This window comes from Antechinus flavipes, chromosome 3, assembly GCF_016432865.1.
Source record: "Antechinus flavipes isolate AdamAnt ecotype Samford, QLD, Australia chromosome 3, AdamAnt_v2, whole genome shotgun sequence".
Classification (NCBI taxonomy): Eukaryota; Metazoa; Chordata; class Mammalia; order Dasyuromorphia; family Dasyuridae; genus Antechinus; species Antechinus flavipes.
In genome coordinates this window covers 428429474-428447576 of record NC_067400.1, presented here as the reverse complement: position 1 = coordinate 428447576, position 18103 = coordinate 428429474, and the positions used below count along the sequence as shown (strand labels likewise).

The window sequence follows — 18103 nt, the reverse complement described above, 5'->3', positions numbered from 1 at the left end:
GATACTGAGGTGGGCTGACTGTCTGACTGTCTGACTGTCTGACTGTCTGACTGTCTGACTGTCTGACTGTCTGACTGTCTGACTGTCTGACTGTCTGGCTGTCTGGCTGTCTGGCTGTCTGGCTGTCTGGCTGTCTGACTGTCTGGCTGTCTGGCTGTCTGGCTGGCTGGCTGTCTGTCTGTCTGTCTGTCTGGCTGGCTGGCTGGCTGGCTGGCTGACTGTCTGGCTGACTGTCTGGCTGGCAGAGATGAGAGACTGTAGACTGGCTGACTGACTGAGACTGTTGGTGCAGACTGGAAAACTGAAGGAGACACTGAAGACTTTGGATTTTATTACTGACTATTCTCGTGATGATTATTCTGCTCAGACCAAAGCTGGTCCCAAAGCCCTCCAGAAAGCTAACCCGGACATTACAAAAAAAAAAAAAATTACCAATTAAAAAACTTTCCATTTTTTTTCCTCCTAATCAAATTGGCTTACAGTTTACTCCCTCAATGTGACATTTTATCTTCTGTTTCCAGAAGATAACTCTCTTCTAAGAATTCTTAGCTTTCTTCAAAGCATACCAGATACACCTCCTGGAAGAGATTTTATCCCACCCTCTCAGCTATTAATGGTCTCTCCCTCTTCAAATTATGTTGGAATACTTTCCATATATTTTGTGTTTACATAACTATGGACACATTAGTTTCCCCGTAGAATTATAAGTAGCCAAGGGCTATTCTATTTGTCTTTGTATCTCCAAAGTACCCTATTTTAGAAGTATCCTTTTTGTTATTAACAAGAAAATCCCAATGAGGACACAACTGATTCATTTGTTTCAGATTGTGAATGTGAAACATTCAGTTTCACAACTGAAACAAATGAACTACAACAATAGCCCCAAAATAATCCTACCCATAGTAGATAGTTAATGTTTGTGGGGTTTTTAAAATAATCAATCAATAACTTTGCTAAAGAAAGCATTAGATATTTTCTGTTCTTATGTCATATAATGCTATGCCACATTATTAGGAGCGGCCTGCCATCTGTGGTCAAAGAATGAAAATTGACATGAGAATTCTAAGAAGCAAAAAAAGAGAAGCACAGTCATACTCTTGGTCCATAGTCCTAATGTGGAAAAGAAATGAAAACACTTGGAAAATTCCAACAGAAGCTAATTTCTGATGGGCAGAAAATCCTTAAGGAAAGATTATAAACTACTCTCAGTAAAAAAAAAAAATGCATAGGAAAATGTTTCAAATCATTCTACAAATAATTGGATAGGTAACTACAAGACAGAATCAAAGTCTAAATATGATTTTTATTGGGCAAGAAACCAAGAAATAACTTTTAGAGAAAAAGTTTATTGGATAACTTAATTGCTCTTACAACAGATTTCATTGTGTCTTTTCTTTTAACTGAACAGTCTCTAATTTCTCCCGCTTTGTTAAATTCGGTCCATCCATGTTGAGCACAAATAAAAATCTGAAGCTAATACTTACAGAAACAGAATCCATTAAAATCTTTTCTTTGTTACCATCATCCAGTTGCTACTCCCATGAAAAAGGATTGACTTTCTGCTTCTCAGTTCTATGTAACTACAGGCTCCTTCAAGACAAATTTCACCACATACTTGCCTTATATATAAACCTTAAAAGTGCCCATTCTTGCACTTATTCATCAAACATTTGATAAGCACATACTACTTTCAAAGCACTACCCGAGCTCAATGGCTCAGTGAATAGAGCACTGGCTGAGAGTTAGGAGGACCTGAGTTCAAATCCAGCCCTCAGACACTTAAAACTAACTAGCTGTCTAATCCTGGGCAAATCACTTAATTCTAACTGCCTAGCCAAAAAAAAAAAAAAAAAAAAAAAAAGCTTATGATGTTATTTCCAGAGACACAGAATAAGATAAAGAATAGTTTACCATCAAATTAAGTAGACACCCATCATTTGGGGAACTGCTAGATAAGTTAAGTTATATGAATAAATGAAATATTACTGTTGCATAAGAAATGATGAGCAAGTTGACTTCAGAAAAGCCTGATAAGACTTACATGAACTGATAATGAGTAAAGTCATCAAAACCAACACATTGTACACAGTAATGAGAAGATTTTATGATAATCATCTATGATACATTTAGTTCTTCTCAGCAATACAGTGATCTCTAGGGATAGAAAATGCCATGCATTAATAGAGAGAGAATTGTGGAGACTGAATGCTGATCAAAGCATATCATTTTCACCTTTTTTTTGTTTGTTTGCTTAGTTTTTCTTTTTCATGGTTTTTCCCTTTTGTTTTTTCTTTCACAACATGACTAATATGGAAATATGTTTAAAATGTTTGTACATGAATAACATATCAGATCACTTGCTGTCTTAGGAAAGGTGGAGACAAGGGAGGAAGAGAGAAAAGAATTTGGAACTCAAAATCTTAGAAAAATGAATGCTGAAAATTATCTTTACATAGAATTGGAAAGTTAAAATACTATTGAGGAAAAATAATTGAATATCTTACCACCTTGCCCTTTCTACACACACATACACACAGTAATTAGTAATTTTCAGGAATTAAATGAAGCAGATTTGCTACTCAGATGCAACTTACACATGCCACATATTTACTAGTATTTATTATTAATTGTCCATTAATTAATTAATGCCTATTAACTGAGTGGCCAAATTATGTAAGATCCATAATAAAAACAAAAGTACAGTTACCACATCACAATTTTCCCATCTCAACTTTAATATTTCAACCATCAGCATAAGAAATTAAATGGGGATTTGAGGAGAGTTTTGATCACAATCAAAAAGTTTAGAAACTCAGATAAGCACAAAATATGTGTGTAATATTAATATCAACTAATATTAATATCAATTAAAATAATATCAACACACTTTAACTTTTAATCCTGTAAACACCCTATAAAAGAAAAAGGGAAAATTCAGACTTCTCTGGTACAAGAGAAGGATCAAAAAATTTTATAAGGATTTTCCAGGTTGCTGGTGCATTGTACTCCTAACCCTCTTGGTATGGAAGGGATAACAATAATGTAAGACATGATCTCTAACCTTAAGGAGTCTATAGTAGAGTTAATGAGAGAACAAGCTGACATATTTTAAATAATACTGAATGTAAAATAATATGTACATCCTAAATTATGTGATAGAGGAGAATTGATGACACATTTAAGGCCTTCAGAGGGATGAGAACTCAATGAGAAATGAAGCCGTAACAAATAGCTTTAGGAAGTAGGTAGGAAACAAGTATTTATTAAACATTTACTATATCCTGGGAACCATGGACATAAATATAAGTATTTATAAGTTATAATTACATTTATTTTATAAATATAAGTAAAAAGAAAGATAGCCTTTGCCCTCAAGGAACTTACATACTAGTGGGAAGAAGGGAGTTGCAACGCTGGGGTAAGCGGGAAGGTGATAGTATGAAAAAAGTATCTTCCATGGCAGCCTGATTTTGAAATTAAGAAGTCAGAAACAGGGTGGGAAAAAAAAGAAAATCCAACTTGACCTCTACAAAATGAAGGCTTCAAAGGAGGAACTCAACACTGTAAAGATGTGAGCCTGATTGATAGATGGTCCAGGATGAGAAACCCCAGGTAGAAAAGTTTTGATGTTCGGGTCAAGAAAGTCCTTAGGTATTGAGGGAAGTTCCCAGTTTTGGTTTGTATCCAGCTCCAAATTATTAAATATTACTTTTCTTTTTTTAACTTCTTGCATAATATAAGTTCTCTATATCTGGACTAGATATTCATAAACAAGACTGTAGGAATACGAAAGCAGAATTTAGAGAAAATTAATCAAAAGATGTTTGGGATAGCCCTACTATAATATTATAGTTCAAACATTTAAAGAATTCAGAAAACACACAGTTCCTATATTCCCCAAACCCATAATCTAAAAGGGACGTTCAATTATTCATAATTATATTCTTAACATTTAAATTGGAAAAAAAGTTTAAATCAGGAAATTTTAATTAACTCAAATAAATTTGTCTTCTTCCCAATTCACTATTTATGTAATATAAATTAATGATTCCTTCTTCTTTACTAAGTTATCTTCCTGGAGAATAGGATTATTTTTAAAAAAAACTTGATACTTAAAATTTTATTTTTAAAAATTTTCTCTTGTGAAAAGATGCAGTGTTGACTATAATGAATTATATGTCAAAGAAAAGCCTAATAAGAAAATCTGTCCAAATTTGGTCAATTATCTAAATGACAGAGGGTGGCAGAGAAATGGATAATGAAATGTGATAATATAAAAACATTTGCTTTTTTTTAATGTTGTCTACCCTACTAATCAACCTTGTTTCCTACAACTTCATTTATTTACTGCCTTTGAATGTAGGCATCTCTGATATTCTGATCATTTTCTCCCGAGTAAATAAACCACAATATAAAGATCTAAAACTAAAAAGGAAATGAGAAAGCGGTCTAGTTTCTTTTTCTCAACCTTCCTCCTCAATCTTCCTTTCAAGTCACTCCATGACCAATACAAAACTCAGTCTCAATAGCAATCTGATTCCAAAGCAATGTGTAATGAAGAATAAGTTATAGTCACCAAATATCAAAGACACTGACAAACTGGTCATCCGGGACCAATTTTTTAAAATTGCACCTTTTGATAGTGCCAATTTGTACAAGGGACAAAGTTGCTAGTTTCGTTACAGATTCAGCTAGGTCCACACAGGGCCATCTTTATAAAGTGAAACACTGCCGTTTTTACAGGAACTGTTTGTGTTCTCTATGTCTCTCCATCCCCATCTGTCTATCTGTCTATCTGCCTCTTTCCCCCTCCCTTCCCCTTCTTATGTTTTTTCATTCATATATTGCATGTTTTCTTCAAGAACATTCTGGGAAATCCCAATGTTATTTTATGGTCAAGTGACATTTACATTCTACCACTTAAGTGTCTGAAGTGAAAATAGCAGAGTTGTGGACAAAAGATTATCTTGGGAATCAGGAAGATCTGGGTTCAAATTCTGACTTATATGTCACAGTGGTGGTTTGGACAAGTCACTTCCCATTTCCCAGGCAAATCTCTAAGACTATTTATTACAGGTGAGCTGTTGATTTGCAACAGTATTAGACGTTTATCCAATTACTTCATGTTTATTTCTGTTATATGCAAAGCCAATATATTTTGTATATTTTTTTCAGAAAACCTGAAATATAAATATTCACATGAAAGTATGTCGCTTTTAACTGACTCAGCCCACCACTTTAGAAAGCTTGCCCTGCACAAAGCTGAAACTATGTCGTTCAGAAGTTTGTCATGTTCCACCCTCCAGCCCCCATTTGGAGTTTGCCATTTCCTTTTCCTTCTCTTTTTGTAATGGCAAATAGGGTTAAATGAATTACCTAGTATCACACAGCTAGGAAGTCTCTGAGGCTGAATTTGAACTCATGAAGATGAGTCTTCCCAATTCCAAACCCAGTACTATATACATAGAGCTGCCCAAGACACCATGTAGTCATTGTCAAATGATAATGTTTGATTTTCATTTGGGGAAACTGAAACTGAGTATTGATATCAATGTGAATAGAGGTGAATCAGGGTGGAGGAAATGGATGGAGAGTTTAAGGGAGAGAGGAAAAGAGGGGCAAAGGGAGAAAGGGAGAGAGGGAAAGGTAGAGAGGGGGAGAGAGGTAAAGAGAGAGAGAGAGGAAGAGAGAGGCAGAGAGAAAGGGAAAAAAGGGGAAGAGAGAGACAGGGAGAGAGGGAGAAAGGGGGGAGAGAGAGGGAAAGAAAAGGAGAGTGGGAGAGAGTGGGGGAGAGAGGGAAAGAGAGGGAGAGAGGGAAGAGAGAGGTGGGGGGAAGAGAGGGAGAAGTGAGGTAGAGGGAGAGGGGGAGAAGGGGAGGAGAAGACAGAGCCGGGAGGAATAAGAAGAGAGAAAGATAAGTATTCTATTTTTTTTCTTATAAATCTAATTAAAATTTTAAAATAATGAATAATGATTCTTTATATTTCCTAAATGTTAATAGCATTTCACTAATATTTTAACCCCCACTTCCCTTTGGTGCTTTTCATCTCCCTTCCTGAGAAGTCAGGGGGGTCGTGATCACCTCCTTTTTGGTGCTTTCACCTCCTTTCCTGAGAAGTCAGGAGGGTGTGATCACCTCCCCTTAGGGGCTCTGACCTCCCTGAGGAGTCAAGGATAGCATGACCACCTGTGTTCTAAAACAAAAGAAAGCGGGAGATGTAATGGCTGAGGCTCGGGTTGATGCACTGAGGTCCCAAGCACATGAGGCTAAATAGTAATTGGACCATACTCTATTAATATATAAGCTTGGAGAAAGAATGGTCCCTGCCCACTCTTTGTGCAAGTCCTGATGTGTTGTATAGGAAATGACGATTTTGGTGGGTGGAGGCAGGGGAGTGAAAAAGGAAGGGGAAGGAGAGACTGCTTGCATTGCCATTGCGATGGCCTTTCAGCTCAGGTCTCTGTCTCCTAGCTGGCTTCCTGTCGCAGCTGTCCTTATTGTTATCGCAATCCTTCTTGCCCAAATTGCTATCTCAATCTTTTTTTACCTCTTCACTTCAATAAAAATTGAAGATTTTTCCCTTAACCTGAATTCCTGACTCCGGCTGATTTTAAATACGCGGTCATTACATATGTATGCTGAAAAGGCAAAACTTTCTGCTTGTTATGTCATCAAAAGGGTGATTTTTTCCAGAATTTCAACTTTTTGCAGATATCTCAGATGAAATGTTCCACTTATTAGGCATGAATAGTTGATTCCTTTTCAAGGATATCTGCTACCATTGTCTAAAGGACAAATAAAGTGAAGTTACCTCCTCCCACCAACAGCCCCTCAGTATGTTTACAGAGAGAAGATGGGACAAGGATCAGTCAGTCAGTCAGTGAACATTTATTACTGGGCAAAGTGCTGAAATAGTCTCAGGTTTCTCAAGTTGTTGCTGATGATATTAACCAGAGTAACAAGACATATGAGTTTCAAATCAGAGAAAGGGAAGAACTCCTTAGCATCCATTGTTCTGGTGAGGGGTGGGGGGGAATTTGGTATTTGGTAAGAACTATAATAATAGTTTATTCATGCAACTTTTACTCATAATAACTTGAGCTGATGATTATTACCATATTGATTAATTAGTTGGCTGGCTTTTTAGTGGGTCCAGCCAATCATTATAAAATCAAAATAAAAACGAAAGTGGCTAACTTTATGTGCTACCATTTCAATAACAATCAGGCCAAAGTAAGCACCAGTATACTGAATTACTGAATATCCTGGCATAAATCAATAGATAGTATTCCTTTTTTAAAAATGTTTCTTACACAACATCAATAGACCTGAACTACAGAAAAAGCTAAGTAGCCTAAAATAATAGTATAAAATACTTGTTGAGATTTGCATATGGTATGCAGTGTATCCTCAATTGATAAGCCAAAATCATACCAAACATTGTTCTATGCTTATTTGTTTTGAGACTGTGGTTTCCCCTATTTCATTTTCAGACTGGAAAGGTAGCAGCTACTCATGAGCTTAATCCTACTACCAACTGGCATGGAAAGTCTGACCTCCTTATCTAATCTGGGCCAGGTTGCCCCTTCTTAGACAGTCTCCCTTTCTTCTCTTTCCCACTAGGATTCACTAAACAGGTGTCAGACTCAGTATGGGCAGCTAGTTGATTTACTCCAATGCAGTTCAGAACACTGGCACTCAAGAGAGCTGCTCCTCAGAAGCAGAGACTGATTATGAGCATGCACCACTATGTCTGGTCACACCATACACTGTGAAACATCAAAAGAAGACACAGAAGTAAAGAACCGAGTCTACAAATATTTCACTTTGAGCTCAAGGAATTTCTTTTATTATGTTCATATGTAAGAGAGTAGCAACAAATAACCCCAAAAGTGTTTAAAAGATTCCTGTTTGAAGGATTACAGAACAATAACACTATACCAGAACACACAAAAATAAGTTTTTCATGTTTAATTTAGACTACAATTTTAAAATACTGAATTCAATGCAAATTGAAGTTGCCTCTAATTTATGATTCACAGATTATTCTTTGTAGTTTATTGATGAATTGTCTATTCTTCTTAACAATGGCAGCTTTTCCACAACACACAGACTTTAAGAAATCATTCTGAAATTCTTTTCTCTCCACTCCTTGTGGGGTAACATTTCTATTTTGGTTAAAGAGCAAGCCGAGAACAATAATGTTTTAACTTGCAAGGAAGTACACCCTTATTGAGCTGGTAGAACTCCACTAATTGTATGAGATCAGTAAATCTTGTGTGACCATCATCCAGGGTATGAAACATTTCACCATCATCTTCGAGCTGCAAAGAAAATGATAAACTGATTAATGGTGGCAAAACTACAAATGACTTAAACCAACAACAACCTACAGAATATTATATCTTCCCCTCTAAGAGTCCAACAGAAACAAGACAATTTTGAAAGTAAGACTGAGGAAGAGTTCACTTCCTGCAGTTAACATCATTGACATACCTCAAGAATTTCTAGTACACAATATAGCTCTATCCCAATCCTGAAATATCAACTTAATAGGATATTTTTGCATTAAATTTTTTGGCATTAATGAGTTGACCCTTGCTGGAAAATATTGATCACATAGTTGAGAAAGTAAGAGGGCACAAATTATAAGCTGCAAATCATTCTGAAGAGAAGACAATATAAAAGTAATGCAAGCATCAAGCTATAACACTTAATGAATGAAGAAACCATTTTCCTGGAAGTTTTAATATCCCTTATTGAAGTAGAAGACATTTCTAATTCCTTCCCTAAAGTAACTTCACTTCTACCAATGGATAGCACCCTGCCCTCTTATTCAAAGGGGGGAAAAAATTAAGCTCTCTTATAATTAGTAGTAGTAGTAGTAGTAGCAGTAGTAGTAGTGATGGTGGTGGTGGTGATAACCTGGCAAAGGAGATTAAAATCATGTGGAAACAGAAGATATTTAGGTCATTATTTCATGCATTAGTGTAATAGTTCATAGATATTAAAGACAAAAGAACAGAACGTTGTTTTTTTATATGTGAATCACCACCCCAAAACAAAATGATGGAAAGAAATTATAACAATAATGATAAATACAAAGAAACAATACAGATTACGCCACACCCTCTGTCTGTAACATTTAGTATCTGTCAAATACTTAGAATGACATGACCTGATAATTAGAAATATGCCTTATTTATTATGTATATGATCTTCCATGAAATGATATGGGACAAGTCCCCATATTAGAAACACAAATATTGTGGAAAACTCAACCAAAAAATTGTAATGGAACTAGGTCATCATCAGACTGAAACATTTCTCACAATTTTCTCGGTAGAACACTGATTCATGAAAAAAAAATTTCAAATAAATATTTTGCTCATATGATACAAAGTACATAGTTTGAAAGGCATTCAATGTTTCTATACTGAGGAGCTGAAGATCATATGAGAACATTTTGAAGTAATAGGTCATTCCTAATATTCTCTTTTTTCCCACATTTGTACCAAGGGTTCTTTGAATAAACCCATAAGGGGATTATCTTATTTCCCAATTCCATTATTTAACTGTAAAAATCAAGTGTGTTTTGTTTTTTTTTTTTTTTTTTTTGTAAATCTACTTGTGTAAGTCTATGGAACATTGATTATTAAGAAATAATAAATAGCAGGATAGCAACTTGTTTCAGAAACACTTCTATCTGAACCCAATTAAAAGAAAAGAGAATAATAAAAAGTAGTTTAGAAATTGATTTGAGCCCAGAAAATGTATGTCAATACTTCCCCAATATTTCCTTTCAAGATCATAAAACAGGGTATTTAGGAGAACCAAGAAGAAAGAAAATGTAACATCATGGTTTTGCAGAGAAAGAACTAAATAAAATTCAGAAGAAGATTTCTTTAAGGGGTCTTTTAACAACAGGTGGCAGGAGATACAACATTGCTAACTCAATTTTATACAATTGAAGGAAATTCAATTTTTCAAACATTTTCTCTATTCCTTATATTAATTCAGATCTAAAAGATACTTATGCCAAGCATAGCTCCAGTCAAAACAAAAGCTTCCAAATATCATTTAATAAAAGAACTTAAAAGTTTCCCAAAATTGTACTCATCAAAATATTTCCAGTATAAGAATGCAAAGATAAATTACTTACTGGTATAATTTGAAAATGCTTTATCTTTTGTCCATGGCTCAATGAAAGAACAAAGGTTTTGGGGTTGCTTTGGCTGTCTCGTACCAAGAAAACTCTAAGGAGAAAGAAGGCAATTCATTTTATTTTTGAGGAATGCATAGATTTTAAAGAAATAGAAAGCCAAACACAGACATAAATGTGCCAGTTCTGTCTGAATGCAGTAAACCCATTCATATATACTTTTCATGTGTATTTCAATGGTATGAAATCAACTCAGCAAGGTCAAGAAATTTTGTGCAATTTTTCTCAGAAAATCTGAACTACAACTGTCATCTAAGTTAAAGTATGTCATTTTTAACACACTCAGCCTTTTATTTCCTTTAGTTTCCCCCAAAAAATAAAATGTTTTGTAAGTATCAACAATTGGCAACATGTGGTTTTCATATAGGGAGACAGTATTGACATCTAAGTGTGAATACTCTATTAAGTAGAAGAAATGACATCAGCATCTTATTATTTTACTTCACAAGTCACTTTAGGCCCTGAAAAAGAAAACATTCTCATCTGGAAAGAGGCCTTAATTACTTTTTCAAAACTTTGGTATGTTATTTGAATATCTTCCTTTCGTTTTTTAGTTTGGTTCCTAAAGTTGCATATTATACAATGAGACTAATAGGAAAGAAATAAATGAAATGCCATAATCCTGAAATGACTTTTTTGTTTAGATAAAAGTAGAAAATATAATAAAATGGGGAAAAAACACAAGGATGGTAAGGACAATAGGAAAGAAAAAAAAAGGTTTGTAAAACAAAACAAAACTCACTTTACCTTTGAAAGATGAGGCATAAAAATCTTCTGATATATCAAGCTAGAAAACAAGACATGGCCTAATGGCCCGAGAGAAAAATGCTGCCAGACATGGATCCTTATTTACTGGCAAGACAGCACAAAACCAGTTTTGTATTAATTGCTGGCAAACAGCCTGTCTTCAACAAACATTGAACATTGGCAAATTCTATGCTACTTTCTCTGATGCTTAGTTAGAAAGGCCTTTAGATTTGAGCTGCACTGCCTGTCCAGTGATAGTCCCATTTCATTTATGTTAGTGTGAAATTCCAGACATTACATCATTGGCAGATAGGACAAAAGTGAATTTTATTGGTAAATCAAGTTGTAAATCTTTTTGCTTTCCTCAGTAGAACACCACCACCACCTAGTGGACCGATTCTTTCCAAATTGATACAGAAACAAAGATATACTCTTCATATGTTCTTGTAATATTAAAATGACATAAAATTGAAGGCAGATGAAAAATTAGATAAAAGCCTTCCCCAAAAGCCCTTTTCTTAAGTCCTTTATGCTCATTGCTCCCATTAGATTGTAACTCAGGTAGTCTTTCAAATATAACTAATATTTAATAAATTACATGTCATCCCTCATAACTATATGCTATGAAGTTAACAAAGCAATTTCCTCATGACAATGCTGTGAGATTGATTGGCATACAGCAGGTTGCCAATAAACACTTGGTGATCAACTACAATTTGCAAATCTTAACCATTTTTCTATTTTCAAAAAAATGCTTGTGATAGTTCCTTGCATAAAAACTTTATTTACCCAGCTGGCACTGTCAAGTCTCCATAAAAATCTCTTCTTGAAATCAAATTATCTTTAATATTAAATCCCCAGCATTAGTTGACTAAGATGAACATAAAAATGTTTTTATTACATATATTCAAGCTACAATATGGCCTCATTTACAATAACTAAAAGCATGAAGTAGAATTAATGAAAATTTCTGAAATAATCTTTTAAGAAAAATAGAATTCTTTCACCAGATTTAAACAATTTGAGATCAGGAGACCAGTAGTGTCATATTTTTCTATTCCCCACAATATCTAATACAGAATTCAAGCTATTCTTTTCCAACTGTCTATCAATCTATTGAAAACTACTATTATGAAAATCTTATTTTTGGAATCTATATTTCAAAATTTAAGTTTTTTTTAAAAATTTACTTTCTGGCTCTGTTGTTTGTAAACTTTTTCTTTTGAATTGTCAACTGGAAGTGAGTGTTCCACAGGATTCTTCCTTAAGCCCTCTTCTCTCTCTCTCTCTCTCTCTCTCTCTCTCTCTCTCTCTCTCTCAGTAATCTTATCAGCATCTGTGAATTGAACTATCACTGCAAATGTCTTTCAGATATATAAACTTCAATGCTGCATTATCAATCATATATTGAACATTTCAAACTGAATATTCTGGATAAATCTTAAATTCAACATATACAAAGATCAACTTGTTATCTTGCTCCCTAAATTTCCTCTCTTCCAATTCACCTTATGCCAAAAGCATCACCGTCATACCAGACTCTCAGGTTTATATTCAGCATGATCCTCAACTCCTAACTCTTTCTCCCCTAGAATATCCAATCAGTTGCCAAATCTTATTGTTTCTATCTTCACAACACCTCTCATTTCCAATTCTCCATGAGCATAGCTGCCACTTTAGTTCAGCTCTCACCACCCTTTGCCTAGATTATTATAATAACTTCCTAACTGATCTCTGCCTTAAATTTTTCCCATTTCAGTCCATCTTACACAAGGCTATGAAACTAATTTCCTTAAATGGAGATATAACTACTTGTTATCCTTATACAACCAATTCCTTTATCTTCATTTTGTTTATAAGATCAAATATATAAATTCTTCCATTTAATGTTTAAAGATCTACACAAATTGGACCAACAAACCTATATTTCCAGCTTTAATGGGCATCCAGCTCAATAGGAGTTCTCTAAGTTCTTTACATACAACATTCAAAATCTCATCTCCATGCCTCTGCTGGGTACCCCTGTACCTCGCCTAGAATGTATCCGCTCCATAGTCTCTCTCATCTTTAAGAAAGTGCTCAAGAATCATCTTCTGAATGAAACTTTTACCTCTTTTTCTGATTTCCTTCCCCCTCTTCCCTACCTCTCTCCCTCCCTCCCTTCCTCTCTCCTTCTCTCTCTCTCTCTCTCTCTCTCTCTCTCTCTCTCTCTCTCTCTCTCTCTCTCTCTTTCTCTGTATACAGACACACATATATCATATAAATATATGTGTGTGTAGAAATATATATGTTTGTTGTATATGTACATATATTTGCAAAAATATATGCTTTTATATATATTTAGCTCCCTAATTAGAATATATGATACTTGCAAATTGGAATTATTTCATTCTTTATACTTGTACTCCTAAGGCCTCAACAGTTCCAGGCCCATAATAGGTACTTCAATAAATGCTTGCTTTATTGATTCAATAGTAAACACATTACTAGTCCACAGTTTTGGCAGGTAAATCTAGTAAATTTTAAATGTTCTTCAATTGTTTGGCTACCTTTATTAAAGTATTAAACTTAAGGTAAAAGAAATGGATAAGAAAATAATAGGCATTATGAGAATTCAGATAATATTACAACAGCATCATAACAGAATAAGTTCTATGTATAAACTCCTATAAAGAAATTACATCATATCAAGGCAAACATTGTCCACAAAGTATCTTATGGTAGCTTAGACCATAACACTTCTTTTAAAGTTTGATTATAGAAAAAAGGGCTGGTGACTATTATCTTTTTTATATTTTATAACTTTCTTTGCTTGAGTTTATTTAGCTCATCAAAGCACCAAAGAAAATTATAGGAGCATAACTGCAACACTGGCCCCCCGATCACACTTAACATTTCTCATAATCTCTGCTATTTATTAATATAAATGAGTTGGAAAAAATTAAATAATCAGAAAATCTGTATTAAAAACAGGAAAAAATTCAGCATTTAAATTGTTCAGACAAGTTCTTCCTCTTCTCATTCCCTCTCTAGGCAGGGTCTGGGATAGGGGACAGTCATTCCTTTTTCAGCTATCTGAAAAATGCAATTAGTAATATGTACATACTAACACAGCAAATTAATTGTAAGCTTAAATTAAAACATGTTTGTTGTCCTTTATTTCCCCTGCCATCAATGCCAAGTTAACTGGCACCCAAAAAGCAAGCTCTGCTTTTTTTAAATTAACATCTGTGACCAACAATAAACTTTCTCAAATTTGCACAGAGTGGGAAATGTAACTGATGGCCAAGGAACCAACTAAGGAGAATATTCCTCATTTGTTTTTGCCTTCATCTGTTGTGTTCCTTGTGACAATAACAAGGCCAGTTATAAACTGTGGGAGGAACAAACAATAAACACATTCAATCCAAGGATGAGCTCTACTTTCTGCACCTCCTAATAAAAGTAGCTGTTAGATGCCCATACTTACCCATCTACAAGTCCTTGTTGAATGATCAGCCGCTGAGCTTCATCTCTGGAAATTCTGTGATGAAACCATGGTTGGGCCCTATGAATAGCTGAAGAAGTTACACAAATAGATTTAAAGATTTCTCTCTTCAAATTGCATAGAGTCAAGTGAAACTTCTACCATATCTATCTCAAGTTCAGCTATACATTTACATAGGAAGTCTATTTCCAGTAATATTAACAAACATACCTAAGTTTGTTGAGGAACTATGAGAAGCAGTGGGACTACCATGTGTATTCAGTCGTAAACATCCTTTTTTCTGAACATGGGAGAGGAAAAAACACTTTTCAAAATTTTGAATGGAGAAAAAAGCAAAAATTATAAAAAAATAAATTTGGGGGGGGAAAGAAATATGTATACCCTCCATGCTAATCCTTCTTCAACAGCAACTGAAAGGGCCTCTGTGGGATTTTCTATAACTCTGGTTTTATGGCCTGAGAAGTCCATTGCAACAAGAGAATTCTCTGAAATACTTCTCTAAAAAAAAAATCACTTAAATTTTAAAATATTTTAGCATGTTGTTTTTCAATATTGGTATTCGTCCTAGAATATGATGATCCATTGAGCAATGGGGGCTGATGAACAAACCAAAAACCTTCCAGGAAATTAAGAAGTTAAAACACCTGTTGTTGTTTTTTAATTATGAAAGTCCTAAAACAGAAAAAAAATATATATTTGTTTTGATTATTTTGAGTTGTTAGTACAATAAGATTAAGCTGATAGACTACAAAGATTAAAAACATACAGTACAGAGAGAATCCATCTGTCAAGTGAAGCAATATTATCTGCTCACATTCTCATTTAGGCTTGAAAAAAATATAACTCAGAAGGGAATAGTCATTTCAGTGGCCTTCAATAATCTTTTTAATTCCTACTGGCATGAGACAACATTTCTCTCATCCTTTTAGAGCTTTATTTGTTCTATTTCACAAAGTGAAATCTGTGATTTAGAAAGTTACAGCATAATTTAAAATGTTCAGCTAAGAGAGAAATTATGTTGTAACTTTCTAAAACACAATTTGCACTTTGTAAAATAGAACAAATAAATGTAAATAAGAGCTCTAAAAAAACAAATTTCTTAATACTTAAACAAAAGGTTGAGAGAAATGTTGCCATCAAAAACTAAAATGATTATATATGCCATCTTGAGCTAACTCAACAACTTTCTCTATAACTGTGAACAGAAACCCTAATTCAATTTTTTGGTAGTAGTAGATGAGATTTGCCTCACCAACAACAAACATTGAGTTAGTTGTCTTTAGACTAGCAACTGTAAAAAAAAAAAAAGAAAGAAAAGAAAAGAAAGAAAATAACAACTCACACAAAAATAAAACCTACAGAATCTCAATTTGGGCTACAACAGAGTGAACACACCTTTCCCTGCACCACCTCCCAAATAATGAAAACTCACCAAAAGGGCATACAGTTATTTCCCATTAGGTAATAAGAAGGGGCAAAAATAAAAATGAAGATCTAATGTTAAATTAATTTCCTACCTGCAACTGGGGGACCCCATGGCTCAGTAAGGACTTTTTAGATCTGTCTTCTTGGATCCAGTCAATCCTTGTTTCATGTAACAGATCACAGTCAAGTATGTGCTTAAATAAAAACACTCTCCACCAAAAAAAAAAAAAAAACCTCAGGACTTACTTTGTGCCACATTACACTTCAGAAAATATTACCATATTGTGATGTTCTCTTCAAATCATCCTGGAGTACTCATCTTTTTATGGTCCATCTCTTATTTCTAGAGATCCTGCATGCAATCTTCCATTTGTTAGAGACTTCTTTATGTTATAACTGACAGCTGCTCTTTCCAGACAGATGCTGTCTCTGTAATCTCTATTTGCTGTCACACCTTAGCTTGCCCTTTTCACCTCGTGATCTTATGGGCACGGCTGCCGACCAGCCAGATGTACTTCTGCTTTGCTGACATTAATGAAACGCCTCCACCTGCCTCAAACACGTAGGTCTGAACTGAGTATCTAGCCTCCATCATAATGATAGCTTTATCCTTAGAATATCTCTATCTTCACATACCAAGATGGGCTATGTAATCTAAAGTTCCTGATAACATAGAAATGCTGTTAGGAAGGAAAAATAAACACAACCAGGTGTTTCCTTTTTTTTTTTCTTTCCTGGAGTACACAAGTCAGCAAGGAAAAAACAAAATCCTACACTACCTAATTACTTGACATAAGTGGGGAGAAAAAAAATAAATGCAGGAATACAGAAAGTATCTATTTCCCTTGATGTAATGGAAATAAAGAATATAAAGAATCTGCTTCTATTTAACATGGAAATGTGAGGGATGATCTGACTTAAACAGCTACTTTCAGCTTGTTCATTCTACCAGAGGAAAGCAACATTTATTAGAGTCTGTAAAGCTGAGTTACAAATCTCCTTTTTCTAGCATTTGAGCAAAGTGCTCCCTGTAAAGAAGTCTGAATGTTACTGAAGGCTCTGTTGCCTCACCAGGACCCATCCAGTTAATATCCTAAGCCATCAAGATAAGATTTTTGTACTGGAATACGCCGCTATCAATAAGAATTGGATTTTCCTTGTCTTTTCTAGGACCAGTAAAGGACAAAAATATTCATTATCATCTATTCCTACTTTTACCCTCATTGTGATACAGCTGGCTGAGGTCAACAGTTCAGTTCATAGCAAGAAATAGAGATTTTCAATGTTCATTCCTCAACTGATACTTTCACATGTGTTTTATAAGCTATTGGTATGTCTCATTTGACGGGTAGGTGATACAATGGATAAAGTGAAAAGCCTGAAGTCAGAAAAAAACAAATTCTAAGCCTGTTTCAGTCACTTACAAGCTGTGTGACTCTGAACAAGTTATTTAAAGTTTCTGGGCCTCATTGTTCGTGTCTATAAAACAAGGATTATAATATTGTGTATGATAATCATTTATAGATAATATGTAGAGAGAATGTTTATATGTGTATATGTGTGTATGTATCTCACACACACACATACACATAAATATTATTATTGTACTTGCCGCCCAAGGTTGCTGAAAGGATACAAATCAGATATTTATAAGTACCTTGCAAACTTTAAAGAGTTATATAATTTATATACATTTTTATTATATTATATATAGTTATATAACTAGAACTATTATTACTAGTCTTGTTGATATTTTTGTTATTGAAAAATCCCTAAAGAGCACTTTGAAAAGGAATGAAAAGAGCACACAGTTAAATACAACACTGGGATTCTGTGTGAGCAAAAGTAATCAAAAACTGTACTTTAATGTAAAAAATTATTCTTAGGTACAGTTTTTAAATAGTGGAGAACAGCAATGTTAAAACTAAAATCAGGCCTTCACAAATGTTCTTATACGTCTCAAAACCAATAGTGTATGCACAAATAAATACCTTTGCTGCATATATAATGATTCAAGGAGGCAGGGTCCTATAAATGCATATAATGCTCTCACATTTCCATTCAAGATTTTTACTGGAAGATTATCTGCATTTTAAGGAATCTCCAATCATTATTTATATAAATATATTGTAGTGTCAAGTGGTGATCAGGCATTGATGAAAGGACCTGATCCAGAAGGACTAATCTCAAATTATTCTTAATATAAATATATATATATGAT

General features: G+C 34.3%; 1 protein-coding gene across 2 annotated transcripts in view; it reads right to left on the bottom strand.

Annotated features, from left to right (window-relative positions):
• Nucleotides 1-7821: 7821 nt before the first annotated feature.
• Nucleotides 7822-18103, bottom strand: part of GRB14 (growth factor receptor bound protein 14) — a 145208-nt gene continuing 134926 nt past the window's right edge. For both annotated transcript variants that reach the window (XM_051986253.1, XM_051986254.1), the window contains 5 exons: nucleotides 14839-14955; nucleotides 14668-14737; nucleotides 14440-14527; nucleotides 10164-10257; nucleotides 7822-8325 (listed from right to left, as the gene is read on the bottom strand). In XM_051986253.1, coding sequence (XP_051842213.1) covers nucleotides 8179-8325; nucleotides 10164-10257; nucleotides 14440-14527; nucleotides 14668-14737; nucleotides 14839-14955 — 516 coding nt within the window. In that variant the 3' untranslated portion in view covers nucleotides 7822-8178. The remainder of the gene's footprint in view (nucleotides 8326-10163; nucleotides 10258-14439; nucleotides 14528-14667; nucleotides 14738-14838; nucleotides 14956-18103) is intronic.